The 27,588-nt window shown below is 40.6% G+C and overlaps 1 protein-coding gene across 1 annotated transcript in view; it reads right to left on the bottom strand.

Annotated features, from left to right (window-relative positions):
• Positions 1–23,696, bottom strand: part of LOC137283268 (cadherin-87A-like) — a 34,834-nt gene extending 11,138 nt beyond the window's left edge. The window contains exons 1-27 of the mRNA XM_067814701.1: positions 23,651–23,696; positions 22,859–22,939; positions 20,859–20,989; positions 19,865–19,915; positions 19,476–19,565; positions 18,114–18,251; positions 17,092–17,226; positions 16,660–16,776; positions 16,166–16,271; positions 15,901–16,010; positions 15,347–15,559; positions 13,991–14,146; positions 13,375–13,554; positions 12,286–12,359; positions 11,355–11,634; positions 10,765–10,910; positions 9,512–9,581; positions 8,171–8,243; positions 7,469–7,647; positions 6,789–6,915; positions 6,247–6,389; positions 5,392–5,530; positions 2,930–3,133; positions 1,989–2,146; positions 1,478–1,627; positions 789–911; positions 136–325 (exon numbers count right to left, since the gene is read on the bottom strand). Coding sequence (XP_067670802.1) covers positions 136–325; positions 789–911; positions 1,478–1,627; positions 1,989–2,146; positions 2,930–3,133; positions 5,392–5,530; positions 6,247–6,389; positions 6,789–6,915; positions 7,469–7,647; positions 8,171–8,243; positions 9,512–9,581; positions 10,765–10,910; positions 11,355–11,634; positions 12,286–12,359; positions 13,375–13,554; positions 13,991–14,146; positions 15,347–15,559; positions 15,901–16,010; positions 16,166–16,271; positions 16,660–16,776; positions 17,092–17,226; positions 18,114–18,251; positions 19,476–19,565; positions 19,865–19,915; positions 20,859–20,989; positions 22,859–22,939; positions 23,651–23,696 — 3,610 coding nt within the window. The remainder of the gene's footprint in view (positions 1–135; positions 326–788; positions 912–1,477; positions 1,628–1,988; positions 2,147–2,929; positions 3,134–5,391; positions 5,531–6,246; positions 6,390–6,788; positions 6,916–7,468; positions 7,648–8,170; positions 8,244–9,511; positions 9,582–10,764; positions 10,911–11,354; positions 11,635–12,285; positions 12,360–13,374; positions 13,555–13,990; positions 14,147–15,346; positions 15,560–15,900; positions 16,011–16,165; positions 16,272–16,659; positions 16,777–17,091; positions 17,227–18,113; positions 18,252–19,475; positions 19,566–19,864; positions 19,916–20,858; positions 20,990–22,858; positions 22,940–23,650) is intronic.
• Positions 23,697–27,588: the final 3,892 nt, after the last annotated feature.

Raw genomic sequence — 27,588 nt, 5'->3', positions numbered from 1 at the left:
CTGTATGAGTATCGGTCAGGACACGACGCGTCATAGAATGAGTTCTGTGAATATGAAGAATAGTATGAGCGAGGTTACTCTGAACTAAGCACTGAGTTGCTGATAGAATAACTATCCTGTTGTTCCAGAACCTACCATCAGGGTCCCCAGAGCCGGCAACCTTCCGAAAAACTATCTGTGCGTTGATTCCGTAGTCCCTATCTGTAGCGAAGACCTGTAGGATCGGGGCACCAATGTCTATGGACTCGATGATCTCAGCGGACAGGTATTCGTTACTGCTGAACACCGGATAGTTGTCGTTGATGTCCAACACTGACACGTAGACCTTCAACATGCGACATAGTCTGACACAGCGGGTAACAGTAACTGCGTAAGCAATGAGTGAGTGAGTGAGTTTTAGACCGCTTTAAGAAATATTCCAGCAATATCACTAAGGGGGACATGTGGGGAATCGAAACCCAGGCCTTCGGCGTGACTAACCAACGCTTTTACCACTAGGCTACCCCCACCCTCATGTTAGGAATCAAATACGCTTTAGGTCACTGAAACAGACAATGGTTAGATATTCATATCTGATGAAGTCTCCAGATGGTGCAGGTGAGACTCTCTCGCTCCGGCATTGGAACATTTCACTCGTTTCGTATAAGTGGTATGTCACCCCTGCTCGTGTACTAATCTCTATATAGTCATGGACGTTCTTGTCATACATGTATCCAGCTTGATGTGCATATAGTATGGACGTTCGTGTATATGTAGGAGTATCCTTAATGTGTGTAGTATTGACGTACCGGTACACTGTACCGCCTCCGAACACTTTCATCATTGGGGCTGTCATACAGATTAACGCGGGTAGCAATGATAGCTTCCACCTCACGATCCAGCTGAGCTCCTGGAGCCATGGACATCACACCCTGTAACATAAAACACAGTAACACCTGTAGCTGGTATCACATGATCCACTTCACGATCCAGCTGAGCTCCTGGAGCCATGGACATCACACCCTGTAACATAAAACACAGTAACACCTGTAGCTGGTATCACATGATCCTCTTCACGACCCACCAGCTCCAGCCTGAACTGAGTAATTTGATTTTAGTAAAAGTGGGGCAAATTCAGGGGACGATCAGGGATCAGGGACGTAATTCTGAAGAGGAGTTATGCCCCCTATGTTTACTGATCCATGTCAAGATTAAGGGAGTTATTATACAGAGCATGTTCACATACACATGCTCTCTAATTTTACATTTGCAACCCACCAAACATCAACATCGGGGGAAAATGGTAGATATTGCCAACTCCGCATTGATTCTGGTTTGTAACTCATATCCGTATTGGTACTGCGTTAGACATAGTGCTTGTCACTTACCAATTTGATTGGCTGCAACACTAGGCCTAACGTACCAATGAGGATACGAGTTACAAACGCCGGGAGTGAGATACAAAGGATAATCTACTTGTTGATATACGTGTACTCACCGAGATGGGATCAATCGTGAACCTCGTGACGTCTTTCGGCAGCTCGAACCTGACATTACCGTAGTCCCCCTTGTCTATGTCCCTGGCGAACACCTGAAGGAGGCTGGTTCCCCCGGTGGCGTTTTCTGCGATGTTGACTTGATAGGTGTTCTGTATGCAAGCATATGTCAAACTACATCATGACAAATTGGCGTGTTAGGGAGACTTTTCTCAAAGACGTTTCTTCCGTGTGAAATTACATTTTAATGATTCTTCAGTAACTGTCTTAAAATACAAATTGATATGTTTATGTAGCTACATTTATTGAGATGACAGTGGTTTTAGGCATCCTTCTAAAACAGCTGTACTTAATGTTCGACTAAAGTACACGTATACCAAAGAGCAAACATTTCCTTCCACAAAGCACAAAGCAACTGCACATGCTGGATCGATTACATCTGTTTTACTTCTCCATGAGTGGGTGAGTGATGGAAGGAGGGAGGGACTGAGTGAGTGACAAGGACTGACTGACCTGACTTGGTATGGGACTGTTGTCGTTTATGTTGACGATTCTGACAAACACCTGCGCCGTGCCAGTACGTGGAGGTACACCACTGTCAATGGCTCGGACCGTGAACTGTGTCTGTTCGATTCTTTCGTAGTCAATTCTACTCCGCACAGTTAGTACACCTGATAGATCAGTCGTCAATATATTTAAAAAGAAACTTTTGTTTTAAAACAAAAAAAGAGGTTTTTGTACGAAACTATAAACCTGCAGACGTTTCAACATTATACCACTTTAAACATTCACAATAACTTCACTAATTTGTCTTTTAAGAATATCTAGCAATTGTGCTCAGACAGCGAACGTGCTCTAACACACTCTCCCTGTGTTTTTTTTATCAGCTTAGATTACACGGAAGAAGGAGTCAGGAGCTTGCTACTCGCGGAACCATGCAAAAAGCATCATGTTGCGGCCAAGCGAACCAAAATATTATCTTAGCGTTTTTGGAATATGCAATAATATATACTGAAAACCAAAGGAAGCGGGCATAGAATACTATTCAGTCTGTCAGTCAATACGTAAAATGTAGGTGGTTTATGTAACCAAGAAATATTAATGCTTGAAAATTTTCTAACGGATTTTCTAAGTTGTTATCCATAAATCGTGTCATGTGTTTATGTTAGCCAAATGCCTTTCATGAACTTCAAAACGTGTTACTTTGTCGGTACATCCAATACATGGGTACAATGTGTGAGGCCAATTTTCTTGAGTCCCCCGCCGTGATATCGCTGGAATATTGCTAAAAGCGGCGTAAAACCAAACTCACTCACTCACTACAAGAGAAACCAGACTTAGTAAACCACATGTTGTGTGAGCATTTGATCTAGCAATAACATACAAGCCCGTCTTCCAAACAGAAGTACAACGGTGACTATTACCAGGTGAAGGAGGCAAATCGCATCAATTACCTGTTTCCGAAACGATGCTAAACAGGTTCTGGTCCCTCTCGATGATGTCGTAACTTGCAATGGCGTCGTCGGCGTCCTGTGCTACAAGAGCTGTGATGAAGGTTCCGATAGCCTGCTCTTCTTCAACAACAAGGTCATATCTGGACTGTAGAAACGCGGGGGACTGGTCATTATATTCCCTGATTCGGATGATCAGTATACCAGCTGTAACAGACAATTATAATAAGAACCACAATAATATACTACCGACAAGAAATAAGGGAACTAATGAAATAATAGCGAATTTGAAACTGCTTTAAATATCCACTAAATCAATTTTAGGCGTCAAGTTCAATATCTGGTGTGTCCACCATGTTGGGCAACACATTCACGGCACCTTGATGGCATGCTGTTAATCAATTTCCGGATGGTTGCCCGTGGTATTGCCCGCCATTCCTCTTGGAGAGCGGCACCAAGCTGGGCCAGGTTGGCGGGTCCTGGGTCCCTGGCGTACACCCTTCGACCAAGAACGTCCCAGAGATGTTCAGTTGGGGACAGGTCTGGGGACTTAGAGGGCCAGTCCAATGTCTGGATACCTTCTTGTCGGAGATAAGCGGAGACAATTCGGGCCCGATGTGGTCTGGCATTATCATCTTGGAATACAAAATTTCGACCGATAACTCTAGCCAATGGAGCCACAACAGGACGCAATATTTGGTCAACGTATCGCTGACCAGTCATGGCTCCGTTAATGATGACCAAATCTGATCGTCAGTCATGTCACACCATGACACTACCACCTCCACATCGATCATGGTCAAGAATTTGCTGCTTTGGCATATCGCTCCCCGCTCCGACGCCAACAACGTTTTCTGCCATCTGTGAATCGTAGGCAAAACCTTGACTCATCAGAGAACATGGTGTAACGCCAGTGGCGCATAGCCCGTCCCTGATGCTGCCTAGCCCATGCCAATCTTTGGTGCTTATGGTGAGCTGAAAGGGTGACACCCTTAAAAGGCCGTCTTTCTTTCAGACGTGCTTGATAGAGTCGGTTTTTAACGGTTGAGGTTGAAATGCGTCTTCCAGTGAGTGTGCGGAATTCTCTATTGATGGCAGGGGCCGATTTAAACCTATCGCTTAGAGCAATTAACGTAATGAGACGATCCAGTCGTGGTGTCGTTGATTTTGGTCTACCACGCCCAGGTCTCGTTGCAACCCCACCCGTTTGACGGTACTTATCCCACAGGCGTGAAAAAATTACACTTTTTGATTTACCCATCTGCCGGGCAACTTCACATAATGATGTCCCCCTCCCCCTCTCCATTTTGTTGCTTCACCGAGATACTGCCTCGGAGGTATTTCTGTCAGTAAGTGTCAATCTCTATTGCATTAGTGATTGCGACTTCTCCAGTACATTTACAGGAGTTAACTTCTGTATGGGCATGCATTATGCAAAATTCCATTGTCATTGGATGTTGCGTTTGGGAGATACGCCAGGATAACGGACCCTGTCACAGTCAAAGTCATCTACATTCAATTTCTTGGTTCCCTTATTTTCTGTCGGTAGTATATAATAGTGATGTACTTTTGCACTCAAGACTGGAACCAGACAGACAGACAGATTTTTTCATTTACATCTCACATCTTACTATGAAATAATATGATAGAATTTATATAGTGCAGTGAGCCACACAAAATGGGTTATGAGAGACGATCAAAACGAAATGACATGAGACATTCATGTAAAAGTACAATATATCGCTTGCCACAAAGTGCATGAAATGTACATAAGATATAATTATATAAAGATTCATTGTAAAAGTATTTGTTAAAAATGAATTGTATACACGAATTATAAAACCCACTTTAATATGTAAAGTATGCAAGGGAAATGTGAGATAAAGATGCATAAGGCTAAATAAAAAAAAGGAAAATATTTCTCGAGCATTGGCGTATCACTTTTATTTGTACGCGCAACATTTTTTTATTGCCATTTAAAATAAATAATTGTTACTACTTTGCCCCGTCCCGGTTTGTCCACTATAAGAATGAGTGTCTGTAAGACTGAGTGTACCTGAATCTACAACCCATCAACACAAGCTTAACTTTCTGAGAGACGAAAAAGTGGAAATGTGTTCCTCCCTCGTGACTTTTTCCTATCAATTGTGGGGTTTTTTTTAAAGAATTACCGCTCTCTTTACTTTTGAAACATATGTGCCCGAGTAACATTTATTTTTTTCATGCAACCTAAGATGTTTCAAACGATAAAATGATTAGCAATAATATTAGAAGTCGGTGTGGGTAGTTAAAATAGTTTTGCAGATCTTGCCACAGCACACCAAAACACACACTGAACCGTTTCGGGATTTGAACCCGAAGTTGATCATGATAATACTTTACTCACAAATGGTCACCATCCCCACAGTTACACACAACATTTCGGAGGTTTTGGTGTGTTGGACGTTTCTGAAAACAAATCTTACGTGTTCCAGTCTGTGGCCTTCCGATCTGAGACACGTCAGTCACGGTCATGTTGTAGGTGATCACGGAGGTGCGGTCACGATCGAGGCGCGTTGCATTAACGCGCACTACACCGGAAGTGGAGTCTAGTTGAAACGAATCCTGTAGGTTAAACAGTTTGGTCAAATGGTCATCAAAAATAAACGTTTAATCTACATCTAAATTAATCACTCCTAAACATGCACACATGCCCAGACACTCGGCAAAATGTTGGTGTCAGAGAAAACATTGTATGTTTTGAATCACTCATATAAAACACATGCACGCGCACATGCACGTAAGTACACCACATATCAGAAAAACATAGTTCCGTCATACAGGTGATTTCGCTTCATAAATACCCACTATAACTATATAAATGGGTTTATACCGAAAACGGTATTTCTTTAATTGGACGATTGATATGAAAGCTGTTCTTGTAGGAGAAAAAGGCAAATGACTAGAAAAGGATAGTAGTACAGTATGCAATTCGCACTGAAAGGATAGTAGTGGAGTATACAATGTATTTTAATTAGTATACAACCAAACTGGAAAAGATAGTAGTAGATTATAAAGTCGCTTTGAAAGGATAGCAGTGGAGTATACAACTCATATTAAAATATCATGGTGATGTATACAGCTCATATTGAAAGGATAGTAGTGGAGTATACAACTCACCTTGAAACGATAGTTTGGAGTATACAACTCATATTAAAAGATAATAGTGATGTATACAACTCACCTTGAAAGGATAGTAGTGGAGTATACAACTCACATTAAAGATAATAGTGGTGTATACAACTCACCTTGAAAGGATAGTAGTGGAGTATACAACTCACCTTGAAAGGATAGACACTGGGATCAACGTTCACTCCATCCGGTGATATCGCTTTTATTTCCTCAACCAGCTCATAACTTAGCTTTGCATCTTTATCTGGATCTCTCGCCAGGATTGTTGTAACATACTCCCCCTTCTGAGCATCTACATATGTAAGAGTGAAGTGGCACTTATACCCTTATCGATGAAAATTATGCGCGAAAGAATTCAGGAAAACTTTTTTATTCACATGCGCCTATCTCTAAAATATGTATCTAAGATTCAGTTAATGCTTTCTCATGACACTTTGTATCAGTTATGTGAGTTGTGTCATAACATTACGCGTGACATAAACGGGAATCATTAGTGAACATTCTTTAAGCTATGCTAATTTGCGCTTAGACGGAACCCTGTAAGGCTACCTCCCCTGCAGGAAGTAGACACCACAAGTTGGGATGCATCGAACACATTTCCAACGTTGAATTGCATAGATTTCAAACAAGCGTCTCTTCTTAATCGTAACCCTTAGAAATGTAGTGCTTAGCACATGCTGCAACTACTCACTCTCGCTGATTTCTGCGAATTGCACCAGTGATATAAAGAAGGGTAGTTTGTTGTTCTGGTCGATGATGCTGATCGTCACTGATGTCGTTCCAGTCTTCTGGGGATTTCCACCGTCGCGTGCTAGTACCTTTACAGCAGAAACGTTGCCTTATTGAGCAAAATCTGATTGTGTTTTAAACACACTTTATTTCCATCAATGGACAAACGAATGTGACCCTATTGCACGAGTTGATGTCAATGCCAAATGCAGTTCCTAACGCTGTACAAGGGAGTTTGTATTCGACGGGCGGGTGACAGAACTTCGAATTCATTAAAGACAAATACGAGTTTAAATTGCCTTTTAATCATATCGTGATCTGATCACGATAAAACATATTAGGAAATATTTTGTACCGTTTAGATTAACGTTTCTTCTAATTTTGTAAGAGAAATGAGAACGAAAATCGGGGTTAGGACTGGCCTTAAGTAACTCATGCTTGTCGCAAGAGGCGACTGTCGGGATCGTGTGGTCAAGCTCGCTGACTTGCTTGACACATGTACTCATCGATCCCAACTGCGTAGATGGATGGTCACGACGCCTGTCACTGGATTGTTTGGTCCAGACTCGATTATTTTCATAGAGCTTGAATATTGCTGAGTGCGGCGTAAAACAAGAAAGAATGACTTGTGACCTGTCTTACTCTGAGCAAGTACTGGTTCTGTATGTCAAAGTCAAATGCGGCGTTTGTGGCTGTGTAGATACTTCCGTTGTCCATGACGAACCTGCCCTGTGCACCCTCCTCAATGTTGTACTCAACCCGGCCGTTTTCGGACCGACTCGAGTCCTGATCCGTAGCCTCCACTCTCACAACGAAGACATCTGTCAATACAAAGTAGAAAAGTAAATGTATGAGTTAAAAAGTAACTCCTTTTAACAGTATTTCCAAAGGTGACAGGTCTGTGGAGTAGCCCAATAGTTAAAGCGTCCGCTAGTCAGACAAGGGTTCGATTCCCTGCATGGGTACATTGTGTGAAGCCCATTTCTGGTGTCCCCCAACTTGGTATTGCTGGAATAGTGCTAAAACCGGCTTAGAACATACTCGCTCGCTCCTGGGGTGACAGCTTTGAGTTGGATGGAGGTGAGTCGAATCAGGCGACGCCTACCATTACACAGGCACCGGCACTGCCGCGGGTGCGAACAAACCATAAGCGGGTTAGAACCCTTGACAAGAGGATAGTGGGGCGTCAGGAGACACAACATTGCAAAGTTAACGCTAATTGACCCTATCAGTGTCGGTGTAGAATAGCTGTAGAAAGAGCTACACCATGACGGATTCCGTACATACTTTAGTCTCTGCACATTGCGCGAACTATAGCATGTAGATATCGTAACTGTTGCTTACCTCCCCCTGTTTCTTCTCGAATAGCTGTGAAGTACATAGGCAGGATGAATCTCGGGGCGTAGTTATTCTGATCCTGAAATACATGGAGAGTACAATTAAATAAACGTTGGTCGTTACATTAAATGTGGCAAAAACAACGGACCTTCTGGTCCGAAGTCGAACAACGAAACATTTTGGCCATTTGTCGCTATGTCGAGTTGTCACGCTATGGTTAATTTGGTCACTTTTTCTTGTTTTTTTTTTTTTGTAAGTGCGACAACACGACAATGCTTATTCAAGCATTTCATACAAATGAGTGTATATTTCTCAGTCATCGGTCATTCTTAACTCATGCTGGTGTATTTCGTTCATAGGGTAATATATGCTTGTTCTGTCTCCCTGGATACAGACCCAGGGGTGTACTTAAACTGGAGAGCGGTGGGGTAGCGTAGTGGTTGAAGCGTTTGCTCGTCATGTCGAAAACGCGGGTTCGATCCTCACATGGGTATAACGTGTGAAGCCCATTTCTGGTGTTATCGCTGGAATATTGCTGAAAGCGGCGTAAAATTAAACTCACTCACTTCAATCGGATCAAATTTCTCACTGGCTTTGTGACCAGTAGTCTCATATATTTGAACTAATGTACATTTACATGGCCTAAGTCAGATCCAGAGTCGATATAATATGAACATATTTCGCTTAAAATCTCAAATCACTTTTCCCTGAAGTCATTTAGATAAAACAACATTATATAAACTATAATCGATAAAAGGCTCCGTTTGTTTGTTTGCTCATTTCCAGTGCTAAAAATAGAAAAGTTGTAAAGTTTTCTTTCATAGGTCGAGGAATAGGAAACACAGTTGAATTCTTTTGTACTGTATCTAACTTCGACGACATGATGAGAACGTGTTTATGAATCACTATTGAAAAGTGACTCGAATATTGAGTCTTACCTTCTCTACAGCTACCACCCATTAAGGCTAGTCAGTTGTGTACCTCAAAACCACTGCAACTTTTGATACAAGTCAAATAGGGAAATACATTGGAGTGAGTCTAGTTTTACGCCGCTTGTAGCAACATTCTAGCAATATCGTGACGAGACACAAGAAATGGGTTCACGCATTGCGCCAACGCGAGGAATCGACCCCGGTGTGACGAGCGAACGCCTTACCCCCCAGACTACCTCATCGCCAGATATGCATCAGACATACTTTTTTTATTACTGATACGTCTTATCTGGTAGTGTTTTTGACATATCAAATAACAAGTAAAGGAGATGATTTTCAAAACTGTTGTGCCGGCACATATAGTCATGCATAACATGATATGTTGCAGCAAGTCCATCTAAGATGTGTTACTCACAATGACGTTGATTCTAACGTCAGTTTGCACTGTGTTGAGGGTGTCGTTTGCAAGCACAATCAGCTGGAACCTACAAGGCAAACACGGTTCTCAGAAACAAAATAAATGATCAAATATAAAGCAGTATTCACAGTATAAACCTTTTCTAAATCAAACATTACAAGCAAGGTATATTTTTGTTATTGTATGTGATGTGTTCCGAATGACTTAAGATATATTATGGATATTTCTTAAAATTACGCTTCAAATGATTTGTTTCTGGAAGTTTCTATCTATGACTGTATACGGCAGTGATCGCAATAGGTTGCGTACGAGTGCGAGTTTTGTACGAAATATGTAGTCCAAATGTTTTCGCGTGAAATTTCCATGACAGCCTTGAATCGTTTCGAAAGGTTTTTTACCAATATGTTTATGTTTCAGGGTATTTTTTTTAATTTAAGAAGGTCAGAATTAGTACATCCAAAACACATATTAAAAATATTTTTGTGTGTTTATATTATTTTTTTGCTTGAAAAACGCATGTTTCGCGTTACAGCGAACTCTGTATACGATATCTGTATCCTTATAAAGCATACAACAGTGAGCCTAGCGTACTTTAGATAGCACACGTCATGGGCAAAAAGCAGTGGCAGTTGAACTATTTACCTAAAACACAGAGCCAACGTATGATATATCAATATCAGTTACCTTCCACAGTTTGAAAGCACACTATCAATCCACGCTTCTCAAAAAATCAATATTGCATTTCCTACATTAATACCAACTATCAGCCACCAACGAAGCTACTATGTCGTCTGTTCCGAATAAAAGTACGTACTGAGATTACAATATGAAATTATCAGGTTCAAGTGAATCAATGCAACGTTGCATTAAATCAACTTACGCGCCCTCTATCGACTGAACCATATTTCAAGCGAACCCCATAGTGTTATATATCCCTTGAAACGCTCTTTACGAATATCGTACAACGCAACTGAGGCCATTTCGGCAAACACCACATGCGACAGTTTTCGATGTATGGAGCAGTCGTTTATATTCCATTCATGGCAAATGTTATCCATTTGGCAGTTGTCCGCCTCAAAGTTTTGATCACCTATTTCAGGCAAGTCGTAAGGTACAATATATCTTTCATTGTATCAATACGAAAGTCAAGAGTGTGGATATGTCCCAGTATGTATATCATAGACAATAATATAGTCAGAAAAAGCGTCGCATTATGCCGTTAAGAAATCCATCAAAGAATCAAAGTTCACCATCCTTGATCCCCCGGGGTGAAACGTCTGAAAATCGCCTCTGTTGCAGTAATTAACCCAGTGACCGGGTGTATGTTCCAGTACTGTGACCCTGGGGATGTTGCTAGTGTGTAGGTTATTGTCCCCACAGAGTCTGTATCTTCAGCCTGAAAGGTGAATCAGTTTTACAGGACCTAATAACCAAGATGCACAAAGTGTAACGTAGGAAACTGGAACGCCTGGTGGCAGTGTAACTGTATCTCTTATCAAAACTCGTTGTTTGAGTTATTCATATATGCTTTTTTTAAATGTCGAGTTATTTTCTTCTTACTCCGGTTAAATTTTCTCAATTGGGGTTATTTTCACATTAGTTCGAGTTGGTTTATTCTAGAACATATATTTAGATTACAGATGAAACCGGTAATTTGGAGAAAAATGGAAATTTGATAAATTAAATGAAACAAAGGGTATATATTCGAAATTCTATAGTATGTTTTAACTAAATATATTTATGGTAGCAGTTTCGAATTTTTGAAATAGCTAAAACTTGTGATGGTAAACCAGTTACACACATAAGTAGGTGCAGGTAAACGGTAAAATAAGGCACATACCTTTACACGAACTTCGTTCACCAATAGGAGCTCGCCTTCTTTTATATCGCCCACGTAGGAATTCAGAGTAAACACTGGTGGAACGTCATTCACGTCAATGACATGGATGACAAGCTGTGCCGTTCCTCGCCGCCCCAAGGGTGAGTCGTTCTCATCGGTGGCAACAATGGTGAAGTCGTAACGACGTCGACGCTCGTAGTTGATGCAGTCCCCTTCACCTGGCGTATCGCAGCGACTAACTATGACCTGGGCTGACCCTCCTAGCGGCTCTATCTTGAACCTTGGACAGGTGAGAATAGTAACGATTAAGACATTTTCTGTTTTGAAACCAAAAACAAATAAAAATGTTATGTCAGTTTGCAATATGAGATCTGAATGAATCATATCTGGTTTCGTTTTTTTCTTTACAAATAGGACAAATTGTATGGATAACAACTTCTTTATTGCGTGATTGCGACGTTTCGGTACAGATTCTTGTACCGTTGTCAAGCAGGAAATCTGTACCGAAACGTCGCAATCACGCAATAAAGAAGTTGTTATCCATACAATTTGTCCTATCTGTACACCTCAACTTCTAAAATGCCACTCAAACACGTTTTTTTTTCTTTGTCATCACATATATGCACGGTACTTCAGTTAATTGGCACAGTCGCAATACACTATGGAGCATAGTAACGATTAATCACACTCATCTAGTGACAGTTAAATAATGTTGTTAATGCCCATGAAGATCCGGGTTAGAATTGATCTTCAGTAACCCATGGTTGTCGGCAGAGGCGACTAACTGGATTGGGTGGTTGGACTTTGCTGATACATGTCGTCATATACCAGTTGCGTAGATCGATGCGCAAGCTGTTGATCACTGGATTGTTTGGTCCAGACTCGATTACTGACATTCAGTGATGAAGTCAGCTCGTTGTGGTTCATATACCTTTCTGACTCACTACCCAGGAGTCTGTAGACAATTCCCGTTGTGCCCATGGATCCCGAGTCTGGATCCGACGCCTACAAAGAAAATAGTTACAAATGCAGCATGTATAAAAGAATAAAACGAAAGGGGTTCAAAATTACTATACTTTTGTATGAATATGCGTGCATAGACCCGTGAAGGTCCCGGGGTAGAATAGGCCTTCAGCAACCCATGCTTGTCGTAAGAGGCGACTAATGGGATCGAGTGGTTCAGACTCGATAATTTACAGACCGCCGCTATATATCTGGACTATTGCTGAGTACGGCGTAAAACATGTTGGTGTTTTTGTGTTTCTCCTAGTCTGGACTTTACTAGGTGCGAACCCGCTGAAACTCCATTCTGCAGTCTAACATCGGCTTATTGTCTGCCAACCGACCATCACCTTTCAATCCCCCCGGCCCATCGACGGGCAGGGAAGAAAGCCATAGTTCTAACTTGTGTGTTTATATGTTTGTAGTCCCGTGAAGATCCGGCTTAGAATTGATCTTCAGAAACCCATGGTTGTCGTAAGAGGTGACTAACGGGATCGGGTGGTCAGACTCGCTAACTTGGTTGACTGCGTATATCGATGCTCATGATGTCAGTCACTGGATTGTCTGGTCACGCTACGATTATTTACATACCGCTGCCATATAGCTGGAATATTGCTGAGTGCGGCGTAAAACTAAATTCACTCTTATATATTAAATGTGCGTGATTGATATCTAATTATCTGTGTCATGTTAAACGTTGAATGTATTTAGCGTTAAAATTTATTTTCTTGCTGTATTTTAAAAGCAATATTTCTATACCATGGTTAAGTAAATTTGACCGTGGATAGTATGTATGGAATACAGTATCCTTATTCCCCCTACTGAGTAGAAGTAGCCTACAATACTCCATGTGTATCATTGATGGGTATCTGTTTCAGGCTCACGTGAGGAATCTAACGCTGAAGAACCGGGTTCAATTCACCAGATAGGGACAATATGTGAGGTCAACTTCTGGTGTCCGCTGTGATATTGCTGGAATATTGCTAAAAGCTGCATAAAACTAAATTCACTCACTCACCTGGATGTAACTGATGATAGGATAGGTGCCAATGTCGTTCTCCATCACAGAAGTATTGTAAACATTCTGGGAGAATCTCGGAGAGTTGTCGTTGACATCTAGGACATAGATGGAGACTTTGGTCGATCCGGTGTTTGGTTGGAAGCCACCTTCTGCAAACCTGTTCTCGTAAGCAATTATCTGTGTAGGAAAAGGGTAAAGAGGTCGTAACTTCATCAATATGGAAAAAGAAGACCACCTGGTGTTTGTTTCTTGGGCTAAGAGTGAATTAAGATTTACAGTCACATCGGCACTCTCTCAGCAATAACGCAGTTTCCTTGGCGTTAAGAGAGAGTTACCATTTGCAGTGACACCAGCAATATGCATATGTTAGCATTCACTTTGTTACCCTGGGTTAGGAGAAAAATACGACTTACAGTGACATCGGCAATATTTCAGCCATACCGCTGTTCCCTTGGGTAAAGAGTTAATTAAGATTTGCAGTCACGTCGGCGATATTTCAGCCATATCGATGTTTCCTTCTGATTTCAATTCTGAGGACACTAGACCTATCACACCGGGTGCTATTTGTGATGCGCTGACACTTTGGTCTCAAACAAAACCATGATGTACATACTCTGAGCTCGAATAGACGGTTGCCACTCTCGTAGTCGATCTTTGATGTGTCGATGACTTTAATACCCCCGATATTTCGACCAGTGCCATTGACTGGGAAGACCGCGAACACATCTTGAAAGTTGACCAGTCGAACATCGTAACTGTTGGCTGGATACTGGTACCATACAACAAAAAAGATGCACACGTGAAATACCTGGGATTCTCGGTGGCAACTAGTTTTGAGTGAGTGAGAGAGTTTAGTTTTAGGCGGTATTCAGCAACATTCCAGTTAATTGGTGGCGGTTTGTAAATAATCGAATTGACAACTGGCAACTGATGACGTGTCAGCCAAGTCAGCGAGCCATCCCTTCTAGTCTACATGTTGGTTGTACTAACATTACCGTAATGGCATATTTTGAGAGCAAGCCCAAATGAGATGAAATAGTCTTCCGTGGGACATAATTTAAAGAGACTTCGGCTCACAATTTTAGCACAGTAGTAGATACTAGTATGTAAGACATTAAGTGACACTACATGGATTTCAGAGCAGTGGAGATTAGGGAAAGGTCACCGAAAATATGAAGGTCTATGTGTCAAAACAACTAATGCACATTATTTTCTGGTGGTCATGTGAAAAGTGACATGTTACAATGGAATGGAAAGTGTTTTTCCTTTTTGTTATATATACTTAGAATATACAGCTAAGCGCCAACCAAAATATTATACCAGTATAGGTTATCTGATAGGAAATCCTTTAAAAAAACAACGATCATAATTTGGTTTAGTAGTTTTAGCTTAAAAACAAAACCTTTATTCAATTATTACGTTGTCTACCAAAACCTCGGAGGCGTGTTTCCTCCCATACCTAATAGCTAAGCAGGTTGAATCCACACAGTGTAAAATATATTTACATACCCATGAAATATACTATTCACAAATCATTATGATGCATTTGCCCTTTTGGTTCGTAGTGAAAGGTAACCTGCACTGTGTCATGACAATCGAGACAAATTAAACAACTTTAAGTAAAGACTAATGTCCGCTATGTGACATTCATCGCAATATATTAGATTCGTGAAGATCCGGGTTAGAACTGGTCTTCAGTAAACCATGCTTGACGTAAGAGGCCCGCTGACTAGGGTGACAGAAGTCATCATATCCCAGTGTGTGAGCACTGAATCGTCTGGTCCAAAGTCGATTATTTACAGACCTCCGCCATATAGATAGACTATTTCTGAGGAAGGAGTTCAACCACAAACAAAGTTTTATAGACTTGTCAACGCGAAAAAGCACTTGTCTTGCTCTGCTTTAAGTTCACACAATATTTCCAGTTGGTCCAATAATTAACATAACATCACAGCGTTGTCTAACTTACGCCATCCAGATCCGTTATCGTGAGGGCGATGCCTGGCACGGCTGTACCGTCGGGGATGTCTTCGTAGATGGAGGTGTTGTAGTTAGCGTTGCTGAAGGAGGGGGTCTGGTCGTTCAGGTCTTTCACATCGATCTGTATCAGTGCCACAGCGGTGGTCTCGTTGTTGTCTCCCAGCTCAATTGGCGTGGTAGTGCTGTCGATAACTTCGTGAGCCTTATCATTTAAACAGAAATATTGTTTATGCTTTGTGGGCCATATAATCGCAAAGCTGTAAACACTGTTTGGGCTTCATATTTATCTAAACCTGAATGACTTATAAAATATGATACTCCGTCGTCAGACACATTAGATCATCAAAACCATAACCTGAATATGATAAATAACATTATTCACAAGTTTAATCTACCTTACTCCTGTTTAGGGAATATCTATCAGACCATTAACTGTTTGGAGGTATCAGTTCGCTTTTGTAGCCCTGGGTTATCTTGTAGTATCTGCATATTCGTTCTCTGAAAACCATTTCATCACTCCAGTTATGCCAAGTGCAGCCATACCTTGATACAAAGTTTCAGACCTCTTATGACGCTAGGACTCTCCCGGTCAATGTTTGTCTTCGTGTATATAGATCCATTGACGAAGTCCACGGTGAACATGTCCTCAGCGTCTGCAATAAGAACAAACTTTACACTGTCAAAATAAATAAATAAATAAATAAATAAATAAATAAATAAATAAATAAATTAATAAATAATCCCAAATCTGTATATCTTTGGAGGGCAGACCTACACACATTTTAATGTATGTGTTTCATATATTCACCTTTTCTGCTCGAGCTGTCTGAGGGACAACGAGTGACGTTATAGCGAACAGGGCGAGGGTTTGTGCTATCTCCATCGATCGCTATAACGCTTCCGATAACAGTACCCTGCAACATAAACGTCAGTCAAAATAGTTCCGAAAGACGCATTTGAGATTAATCCATTAACTTTTACAATCATTTTAGCTCTGCACTGTTGCACTGGTGTAACACTTCTATTCAACTGATGCCCACTAGAGTACACAGTCGTGGCCTTTGTGAGTTGTCTCCCTTAGACGTAACGATGTTTGAATATTGCACCAGATAGGTGGGAAATGGTAGATGAAGAAGCAATGATATGACTGAGTGATAACAACAATTACTCTAAAAAATTTCTCTCAGAATAAAACTATTAAACACCCTCACCCAACCCTCATCGTCCGGAATCTGGGTTGTCCGTAGACACGAGGTTTTACTCTCTACTGTGTGTTTCAATATAATAAAGGCGGACACTCACTATAGGGATGTTCTCTTGAATAGGGACATTCTCTGGCACGTAGGTGAACCTCGGCGGTGTATCGTTCACATCAGAGAGCATAATCTCAAAGCTCTGCAAGCGTGACATACGGCCGTCCTGTAAATAAACCTGGATTAAGTCAGGTACTGATGTTTCCACATTTGGTAGCATACGATCTAACCATTACCTGCTATATGTACAATGGGATTCTGTGCGTTGAGAAGGACTGGTTGGGGGCTTCATGAGCTCCGCTGGAATTAATGTTGAAAAGGGTCTCTGTACCGTATTTAATGCATTTCAAGCACGGGGGCCGAAGCGTGTATTATCGAAGGTGTTCTTATTTATGTTTGTGTTTTCACGTTTCGTTCGTGCATTCGCTCCTCTACAACTACGGGCCAAAGGTCATTCATGTATGAATGGTGTGCTACTGACCGATGTGACAAGTGGCAACTGGTAGGTAGGCCGTGTCTCATAGTCCAGGCCTTTAAGAAGTTTGATTCGGCCCAGCCACTTCTTGTTGCTAGCGTCCATCACAAATGGCTGGAACGTGTTGCAGGCTTCCACGTACTGCAAAATAAACACAATAAACCAGCTTTGCATGTTCCAACTGAAAGTTTGTTTAAAACAATAATCTGACATTTTTGCTCTTTTTTATTGTTGAAAACATCTGCACTGACGTATGTCAGTAGCATGTTTAGGCGGTGGGTGGCACAGTGGTGAAAGCGTCAGTTCGCCTTGTGGAAGACCCGGGTTCAATTCCCCCCATGGAACTCAATCACTCACTCAGTATCATGTAAGTATATGGTGACACCTGCAGTCGTCTTGCACCGTTGGATACTTAAAAATTGGTATTGCGTTTACGCATGACATAGCCATGGCATACAACCTTGTATCATTTAATTAAAGAAACTGCCCATGAAATAATCACATGACCTAAAACACACGTAAGCCACACCCAAGTGACATAAGTATGCAAACTGGATGGCCGAAAGTGTGACGCTGCTCTGAGACAGTGCGGTTTGATGAAATCTAAATGACAGTAACACTATACCAGAGATATAATCAAATGGCACAGAATAGTTTCAATTATATATTTTGCAAAAGTCTGTTCAACTGGGATTTCCAAATAATCCAAGAAGCTTTTTTTGTCAGCGAGCCAGTAAGCCAGAAAGGAGGTTGCAGATTATATTTGGGTCAATATAACACTACGGAGGACACTAAAAGTAAGATCTGGGCAATTTCTGCTGTTCATTTGTATGAACTTATTTCTCAAAGGGAACAAGAAATAAATAATAGAATTCTTCACTCGTGTTTATTTTTAATACGGAAAATATCAACATTGTCACCTTGATCGTTATTGCCTCGCTAAAGATTCGACGAATACAGATTATCTATGACTCGGTTAAAATTTCCTATATTAAAAAACACCCATGACAAACCTCTAATAGTCTTACCTCAGCGTATGTTATTTCAGTGCTGTTTGGATGGGCCAAGGTGGCGTTTGGTTCACACGTAACCACAATGAGACCGCCTTTGAAGTCTTTGTCCTCGGCTCTAAGATTGCTGATGACGTCGGTACCGATGGAAAAATCCTATAAATAACAACAGCAGGTAAACGCCATGTACAACCGGTAGTCACAGATATCATGTATCCTGATGTGTTGTTTGTTGAATGTTTACACCCAGAAACATTCAAAATATATGAATGGAACTCAGTAAACGATGGACTGGTCCAGACAAACCAGTGATTGAGATTAACGCCAGTCTGTTAAAATAAAGTCCGAACCAAACATTCGCCTTCAAGAGTATGATCTACCCTGTGGTAATATGCTATGCGAGTATGAGCTGTCAAAGCTGAACGGGAGTGAGCATGGTCCCGCTATAACTGAAAAAAATCTGTAAGGTTTTAAAACCTCGTGAATATATGAAACATATCTCTTGTTTCCAACTACTCTTTCTACGAGCACAGATTCTGTTAACATATTCCGGTTGAGTCCCATCCAGGATTCTCACCCATTCACCTAATAACAGCACACAAGAGAAATGATCTAATCCATTCAGCCACTGCGTTTTTCACAAAATTGGAGTTTCACAACTGGTGGTCTGATCACACACTGTGTGTATCCCTCTGGCAAATGTACACTGAATACACCATATCGTTCAGAAAGTTGTCAAATGTAACACATGTTATGTGAGGGATTACACTTTTTCAATACAGTGCAGATCCTAGCATTTGGGGGCTTGGCTCCCGTGTAAGGTGAGAGTAGCTAATGTTGTACAGCAACGTCGAAAGGGTTTATTAAAAGTCATTTAACGCCTGACTTGGCAATATAGCAATTATAGAGCGGGAAGCTGTGGATAATTCAGTTTGGAACATGCAAACCTGTGATCAACATCATCTATGCATACGTGATACCGTGACAAGCGTTCAGCAGTTCAGCGAGCCTGGCCACTAGACCCCGTTAGTCGCCTCTCCTCTGACAAGCATGGGTTGCTGAAGACCTAATGGGTGTTCTATTAGAGTGAGTTTAGTTTTACTCTGCAACATTCTTGCCATATGGCGGCGGTCTGTAAATAATCTTGTCTTGACCAGACAATTCAGTGATCATTAGGATGAGCATCGATCTATTTAATTGCGAACCGATGACATGTGTCAACCGAGCCAGCGATCCCATTAGTCGCCTCTTACGACGAGCATAATCGCTTTTGTTGCAAGCGTGGGTTGCTGATGGCCTATTCTTAGTCGGATCTTGACGGGTCGTGTATTCTATTAAATACATGCACGGGGTTTATGAAAGAGACAAAAGAAGCACTACCTCTGGGATAGTCTGGCGATATGTTTCTCGGAGAAAATGAGGTGCGTTGTCGTTCGCGTCCAGTATCTCTATAGTGGGCCAGACTGATTCCTGCAAGAAGATTCATCCAGTACACACATCCAGGAAACAGATTTCAGTGAAGAGTAACGTACACAACATCGTTTGTTACATACTGCGAAAGTGTAAAATTATAGGAAACAATGGTCACGTATTAATAATGTAAAATCGTATGAACATTATTCATTACCACAATTGTTTTCAATTACATACGGGGCGTGATCCGTATGCGAGTGACACCTCCACAGTGTGTAAGATGGTTTAGTCATGGGCAAGCAATATATTCGAAATATATTCAGATAGAATAAGATTTATAAATTTGTGAATATTACCACAAGACCGTTGCCGTCAATGGCACTAACTCGAACAGAGAACTTTTTTTCCTGAAAAGAATAGAAGAAGATGTAAGAATGAAATTATTCGCTTGTCCAAACACAGCTATGCATATATTCAACATTTTGAGTGATGGTATCACCCAGCCTTTAGCAATATTTCAGCAATATAACGGTGAGGGTGGGGGTGTAATGTAAAGCAGCGATTGTTAATGACGTATGATCGCTGTGATTATTATAATATTTTACAAATTGAATGTTGTTTTTTTGCTGCTGAAAAGAAAACAGTTTTTACCTTATATACTACCTGATGAGTTTGGTGTGTCACAGTACACACGATGCACATAAAATGTTACAAGACGATACTGGGCTTTCTCTATATCCTGTTACATCTGTTATTGGCAAGCAAATTTCATTCATCCACCAATGCTCAAATGCAAGAAGTCAGTCACTTAATGATGTATTATGAAGTGAGAATCACGATTTACTGCGCTTACCATTGGCTCCGGGTTTTCGTAATTGGGTGAGAATCACTACTTGCCTCACTTACCCTATGCCCTAGGCCTTTCGCAACTGAGTGAGCATCACGATTTACCACACCGACCCCCGTCCTTGGGCCGTTCGCAGTTGATTGTGTGAGAATCACGGTTTATAACACTTACCCTTGCTCTGGGCCTTTCGCAACTGAGTGCGTGAGAATAAACATTTACCACATTTATACAAGGCCCTGAGCCTTTTGCAGAACATTGAGTGAGAATCACGATTTACCACACTTTTATCACACTTATGCTTTGGGCCATATTTAAAAGACTGAGAAGCACTATTTACAACGCTTACCTTAGTCCTTCGGTCAAACTCAAGAGCTTGAACATGACACGCCCTATCCTCTGATTATAACTCATCACCACATATACACCTGTGAACACAGGTCAAGCGTTTCCTTGCGTGCATATAACACATACTGACTAGACGGCGTCATATATTCAACACTTACCCCTAACTCGTAGTCAACAGTCCGAGATAGCGTCACTACTCCTGTCTTTGGGTCGACTCTTAACATGTCTGCCTTAATGTCATATTCGATAGGTTCCACGCCAGTTGCAGACAACGTATAAACCTCTGTTCCTGTAGATATAGGAGCAAAGAAATCTGTCCATCTTTAGAATCAGTTGGTTATTACAGAAACAACATGGAGTTTAATACTATTGAAATCATTTTGCACTTAAATCATTATTGTTCCAAACAGATTACGGGTACAGCTAAATACGTGGTGTTGTAGACTGTTCCTCCAGGACAACGTGACACCAAAACATTTTAACCGATAACAACTTTTTGCTACCCTGCCTGGTGCTCGGCGTAATAGTGCTGGGTGTGAGGGAGAGAGGTGTTTATTTAAGTTTCACTTCCTGTACCAAATCATACAGAACAAATAGTTTGGTGAAGATTAAAAGTACAGAAACAACCCGTGAGGTTATGAGAGACTATGATAAAACTAATAAAACATTATGAACATACAGTATGTACAAGCATATGAACGTATACATCTTAAGATAACTGAACAAGCTCTGATCAGCACGTAAATACATCAAAATGTCCCCATAAACATGCATGCTAGCATATAAACACACATGCAATACACACGCGCACATCCACACATACGTACATACCTTGCACACACACATACACAAACACATGCGCGCACATACACACATATACATGCATACATTTATGAATCTCTAGTTATATGAGGAATAGAGTGTGTACAGTACTGAGTTAACAAATGAACGTTGATGTTACCTTGCCTGGCGTTGGGCATTACAGTACTAAGTATGTATCTCCAGCCACATGAGGAATAGAGTGTGTACAGTACTGAGTTAATATATGACGCTTGCTGTTACCTTGCCTGGCGTTGGGCATTATAGTACTAAGTATGTATCTCCAGCCACATGAGGAATAGAGTGTGTACAGTACTGAGTTAATATATGACGCTTGCTGTTACCTTGCCTGGCGTTGTTGGGCATTACAGTACTAAGTATGTATCTCCAGCCACATGAGGAATAGAGTGTGTACAGTACTGAGTTAATATATGACGCTTGCTGTTACCTTGCCTGGCGTTGGGCATTACAGTACTAAGTATGTATCTCCAGCCACATGAGGAATAGAGTGTGTACAGTACTGAGTTAATATATGACGCTTGCTGTTACCTTGCCTGGCGTTGGGCATTATAGTACTAAGTATGTATCTCCAGCCACATGAGGAATAGAGTGTGTACAGTACTGAGTTAATATATGACGCTTGCTGTTACCTTGCCTGGCGTTGGGCATTATAGTACTAAGTATGTATCTCCAGCCACATGAGGAATAGAGTGTGTACAGTACTGAGTTAACAAATAAAACTTCTTGACGATCTGCATTATAGGGGAACCGGAAACTGGTTGGTTTGGAGTCAGTGTAATAGGTCTAAGTGTTTAAGTGTCAAACTCCATTATGATAGCTCAGTAGAAAAACACTATGATAAGAAAAAACATAAATAAACACACACACAAACACACGCGAGCACAAACACACACACGTACACAAACGTCCCAGTGTACGTTAAATCACCTTAACCTTAACTTTGAACCTCTGTTGGCCACGCCAGGTCTCAAATGAGTTCGTAAAAATTGAACTACATAATCAATTTAACATTTCCGATCACTGTTTATATTTATAGATTAGAAATCTCCTATACGCCATCAAACAGGTTTTGCAAGCCTCTGGAATACACCATGCACAAGATCAAATGCAATCTCCGGTTCATTACTTTATTTTCTTAATATTTTTTTTCTTTGTGTGTGTGTAAACAGAGTTTCTCACTTTCAAATATATAAATGTATGTTTACTGTAAGAGCAAGTTTAAACATAGCTTTGAAACGTGCTTTAATGAGAGGTTGGATCATTTGGTCATCTTATTATACATAACGGTACATAAACTATATAAAGTATGTCCACCTACCGACTTCTGTGGATTCTGATATCTGCAGGCCGTTCATATTCTTCGTAAAGACAGGGGGTCTTTTCTGACCCAAACAGGTGCCTGTAAAAAGAAATGTTATGAGACACTGATATAGTACTGTGTATGTAGATCAAGCCCTATTAGGAACTGAATGTTTATGCTATAATGAGTATCATTTCAAGTCTGTTCGGAAACGGAATACTGTACACTACTATGCATCTATAGTAATGAATGTTGGGAATTGTGAGAGGGCCATCGTGAGTGTATATATCAAGAAGTAGAAGGAAGAAATGTCATATTATAATATACATGTCACCAGCAGTATGAGTACTGTTATGAGCATCTATTTAATAAAAGCGTACCCCTTATAGAGAGTATACAGTACTGAGTCTATATATCCAGGCAATAACGAAATAACGAGTCTTCAGTACTGAATATATATCGTGATGAACACTATATGGTATCTGTATGGAAACGTTGGTAGTGAGCGTTTGTGTAAGGTTTTGAGTACCTGTCTTTAGGAATGGTACATTTAGGCTACATTACACAGCCTCCTTATCAAGGACTACTGGGTATGGATACTGACCACAACTAATTATCTGCGTCAAGGTATGATACAAATGGACAGCGGTCAGTATCGTGTATGTGATTGCATTTCAGATATTTGAGATATTGTACTTCTGATTGTGTATGGCACATGTTTAATGATTGTTATCGTTAATATCGTTAATATGACAGTTACAGTTTTCAACAGTGTCTCTTGACATTCACATAGTACATGGTTGTACTTACCAATCACACCCAAGAGAAGCACCAGTGCAAGTCTTTTAGGCGCCATAGCGAAATTCTGGGTATGCTCTGTAAATGAAAAGTATTTACTAAGCTTCATACGTTTGAAGCTCTCTGTTTTAACAGATGAATGTGTGAGCAGTCGTTTCAGGTTTTGACCGTTTACTTTTGATATATAGATTTATACAAATATATGGTTGAACAGTGACTTAATTGGAAAACGATATCTAAAATATCGTATGAACAATGACATGACACGGTGTCGTAATTTACATCGATTGTGGCAAAACCATTTCCGTACACGTACCAGACAACTCAATATCAAACAATCCGTATGAGTAATATGGAAGCAACAGAGTAATATCCGCCTTTTCATTCTAGCTCCGCATGACACACATTCAATAAAAAGTGAACGTTCGGTATCTGAAATATATCTTACCGTAATAAACAGCGAATTAGCGTTATGTCACTGAAATGTTACTTCGAGAGGTGTCATCCATATTGGATCTCGTCAACGCCCAAGGAGAAACACGTTCTGAATCGAGATTTGTGCTTGTGTTTATGACATGACACCAGAATCCTGTCATTTGTATAGCCGACACAAGCACTTTCAACTGAGGTCCCAACCCAGTGCCTGCACAATAGCACGCTTTCGATTTATAGCAGTCCGTCAATAGAGTGCTACCCCTAATACACGACTTGCGGAGAACACAATATTGCTACGGTTTCGCTGTGAGTGTTTTGTGCATAGTGTGTGGGTCTGTGCGAATTCCTTACAATTGCAGTGTCATATCGTCTGTGTTTACAAACCGTCTGAAAAGAGCATAAACATATTGGGTGAACCTGAATGGAATCAACGAATGGCTGTTCAGTTACTTCAACAGTCTAATGATTCATGGAAAGAATATGGACTAACAGAAACTGCTACATGGCGCTCGTGAATCATCTTGTGTGATAGTGGGGCAAATTTACAATGAAACCTTACAAACGAAGATTGAGTTTAATAACCAACACCAAAAGTTGTGTTATAGCCCAGTCATCTACAAATTTAACATTTTTTGTGGAAAGTAATAATGGGGAGGAACAAAACCCTGTCATACCCCATCTTTGAATACATCTCACAGAGGAACAAAATGGGCGAACTCTGCTGGTTGTAAAACGGGAAAATGTAACATCTATCTTTATATGGAAGTAACAAATCTCGCGATATAATACAAACGAATAGTTACACTTCAATTACGCCAAACATAATGAAACCTTGAAATCAGCGGTCGATTGTTGTCTTCTTAGTTCTTAGTTCTTGACCAGAAATCAGTCGTTATCTGAAGGAATCATAAAATTTTGATAATTGATAACAACTTAGCAGCGAGAAGATGCTTCTGGCGACAAATCAAAACCATACTTATTGTTTTCCACACTTTTGGATCAATATTATCTATCAAATGTTAAAACCACGTTCCCTTTTTGGTTTTCTTTTCACGCATTATATACGTGGAAGTACAAATCTAATTAATCGGCTGCTGAAGAGATACTAAAATGGAAGTTCTTTCCTGGATGCACCAGTACAAAACTCACACAGATGAGTACTACCTTCTCATAGCCTCGATAATACTGATGGAGCCAGTGTGATGACGATGACGACTGAGAGCCGTGGGGAGTACAAGTGGGGTTACACCGTGCTCCGGTCACTCAGTTCCAAAGGTGGGTGTCAGAGTAGGCAGCCAATCTCCTCGATTCTATCACGTGGTTTACTTAAATGGAGACTCTTATCTGATGGATGTCCACCTGCCCAGTCTGTTTCAAGTGTTGTCAGCACTGTGAGTGACTTTGTCTCTGTGTGAGTGGGCTAACCATAAACTGCTCATCCACGCAATGGCATTTGGGTTAGTAGAGGATGGAAGAGAACTTTGAATGATTTAAATCTCAGACTTTTCACTGACTCAAATCATATCATTCTTGGAAGATAATGCTTGACAAATCCATGCTTTATATTCGAACATACAAATTTCATATGCATTATATTTCCATTTTTTCTTAGATTATCATAAAGTCTCTGAAACGAGCGTAATCTACTTGAAAAACAAAAGTTCCAAGCTATCTTTAAAAACTGCATTAAAAACACTTCAAAACGGCATTTTTTCTTTTGGCTATTAAACAACAAGATATGTATCATATTACAACACTGATCATGTCAAGATTCAACTGTCAACTTTAGTAACTTATAAACGGTAAATTGAAGTGTTTTTGGATATGTCTGGTCCTCACGTGTCAACACAAAGGGACACAAGTGATACACCATGGGTCTACAGATTCATAAATATTTAATGCAGCATAAGGTATGACTTGACAAAGCCGATCTGTCACATGGGAGCGCACAGTTCAACCATGAAACCCGTTCTGCAAGACTGTGCGACACAAACGCCCGACCAGTAGTGGGTGCCTACTGGGTAGTGCTTGCTTCACTGTGTAACATTGGCTGGGCTTCAAATATACAAACCTCCTCCGGTGGCTTTAAAAAGCAATAATTTAGAGTGGTCCATACATGTTCTCACAATACACTATCTGTGCTGAGCGCTGCATGCTGTGTGCTGTGTGTTAAAGGCTTGATAAGTTTTTGGAGCATGTAATTTTCAAACATAATCCTTTTCATGACGGCAGGATATCTCTTCTCCTCTTGCAATAAATGTATTCATCTCGCCTCACTTGCTGAACACTAGCTGAGAAATATAACTGTGCTTCAAATAAAGTGGTGTAAATGTTCTTATCAAACACAACACCATTAAATTAATCATTGGTCTGGTCAATTTCGTCTGTGGTATTTAGAAGCTAGTATATTGAGGAAGAACACATTTATTCAAAGACTTCTTTATTGCAGTGAACGACGACGTTTTGGTGTTGATCCTAACACCGTTATCAAGCAAATGTTACACAACATATGTACAAGGAAACATATATACATCAAGGGTATTTGAGTTGATGCAGCTGAAGAGGTTGATGTACAGCGTGTTGGCATAATGATGTTCGTTGTGATACAGCAATGACTGAAGCCAGACAGACAAAGGGTGGGTTATTCTTGATAAGGATTCCTCGTCCTCTTTGCCTGGTCAGCGTTTTATCTTCATCGTTGTTTAACAAAACCCCTGGTAACAGGAAACAGAGGTCCCAAACGAGGTGATAAAATAAAGTCCATATCGGTTGATACCACCATTTGTGGTCAGAAGGGCATGGCACCGGCAGAGGCTAGGCGATGGTTATCTCCCGAAAATTCTACATGTCAAAACTTCTACAAAAAGTCAAGGCAGAATTATGCATTTGCCTATAGGAATAATAGAACAGCCCAGGGGTGGGATGATAGAGGGAGTAGTTGAGAGTAGAGGAATACAGGCGGTAGAGGATAAAAACAGGCTCAGTAACTACTTATTACCTTCTAGGCAAGATGAAAGAGTATCATGTGTGTACAGTAACAACATGATCCGAGCTCACCAAATTAGTGGAGACATGCCACAGTTAAAATTTGTAATGCAATATAAATAAATCACCTGATAAATAGGTCTGTACAAATGAAGTTGATAATGCCCGTGAATTTCATGCTAACTGCATGTGTATTTAGATATAACTGGTTGACAATTATTTTTGGTAGTTACACACGATCATTAATCATAGATGTCAACCAGTTATACACAAGCAGTTAACATGAAATTCACATACTGACATGCATGCTTTTCATGCTAAAGTTCTGTCATGGTACAAGCGACTGAGGGGTATAAAAAGGTGGAATGAAGTATTCTCATTGCTTTCTCTCTCATTGCACGTATTGATGCATCAATAAGTGAACTGTGCTGAAATTGACCTTTTTTGGACATGCCGATATGCCCAGGCGTTCTGAAAATACGAGATGGCATATTATTGGTATACATGAAGCTGGTTTGTCCTGTCACAGC

Source organism: Haliotis asinina, chromosome 5 (genome assembly GCF_037392515.1).
Source record: "Haliotis asinina isolate JCU_RB_2024 chromosome 5, JCU_Hal_asi_v2, whole genome shotgun sequence".
NCBI classification, from domain to species: domain Eukaryota; kingdom Metazoa; phylum Mollusca; class Gastropoda; order Lepetellida; family Haliotidae; genus Haliotis; species Haliotis asinina.
Note: the sequence above shows the minus strand (reverse complement) of the source record. Positions and strands in the feature narration are given on the sequence as shown.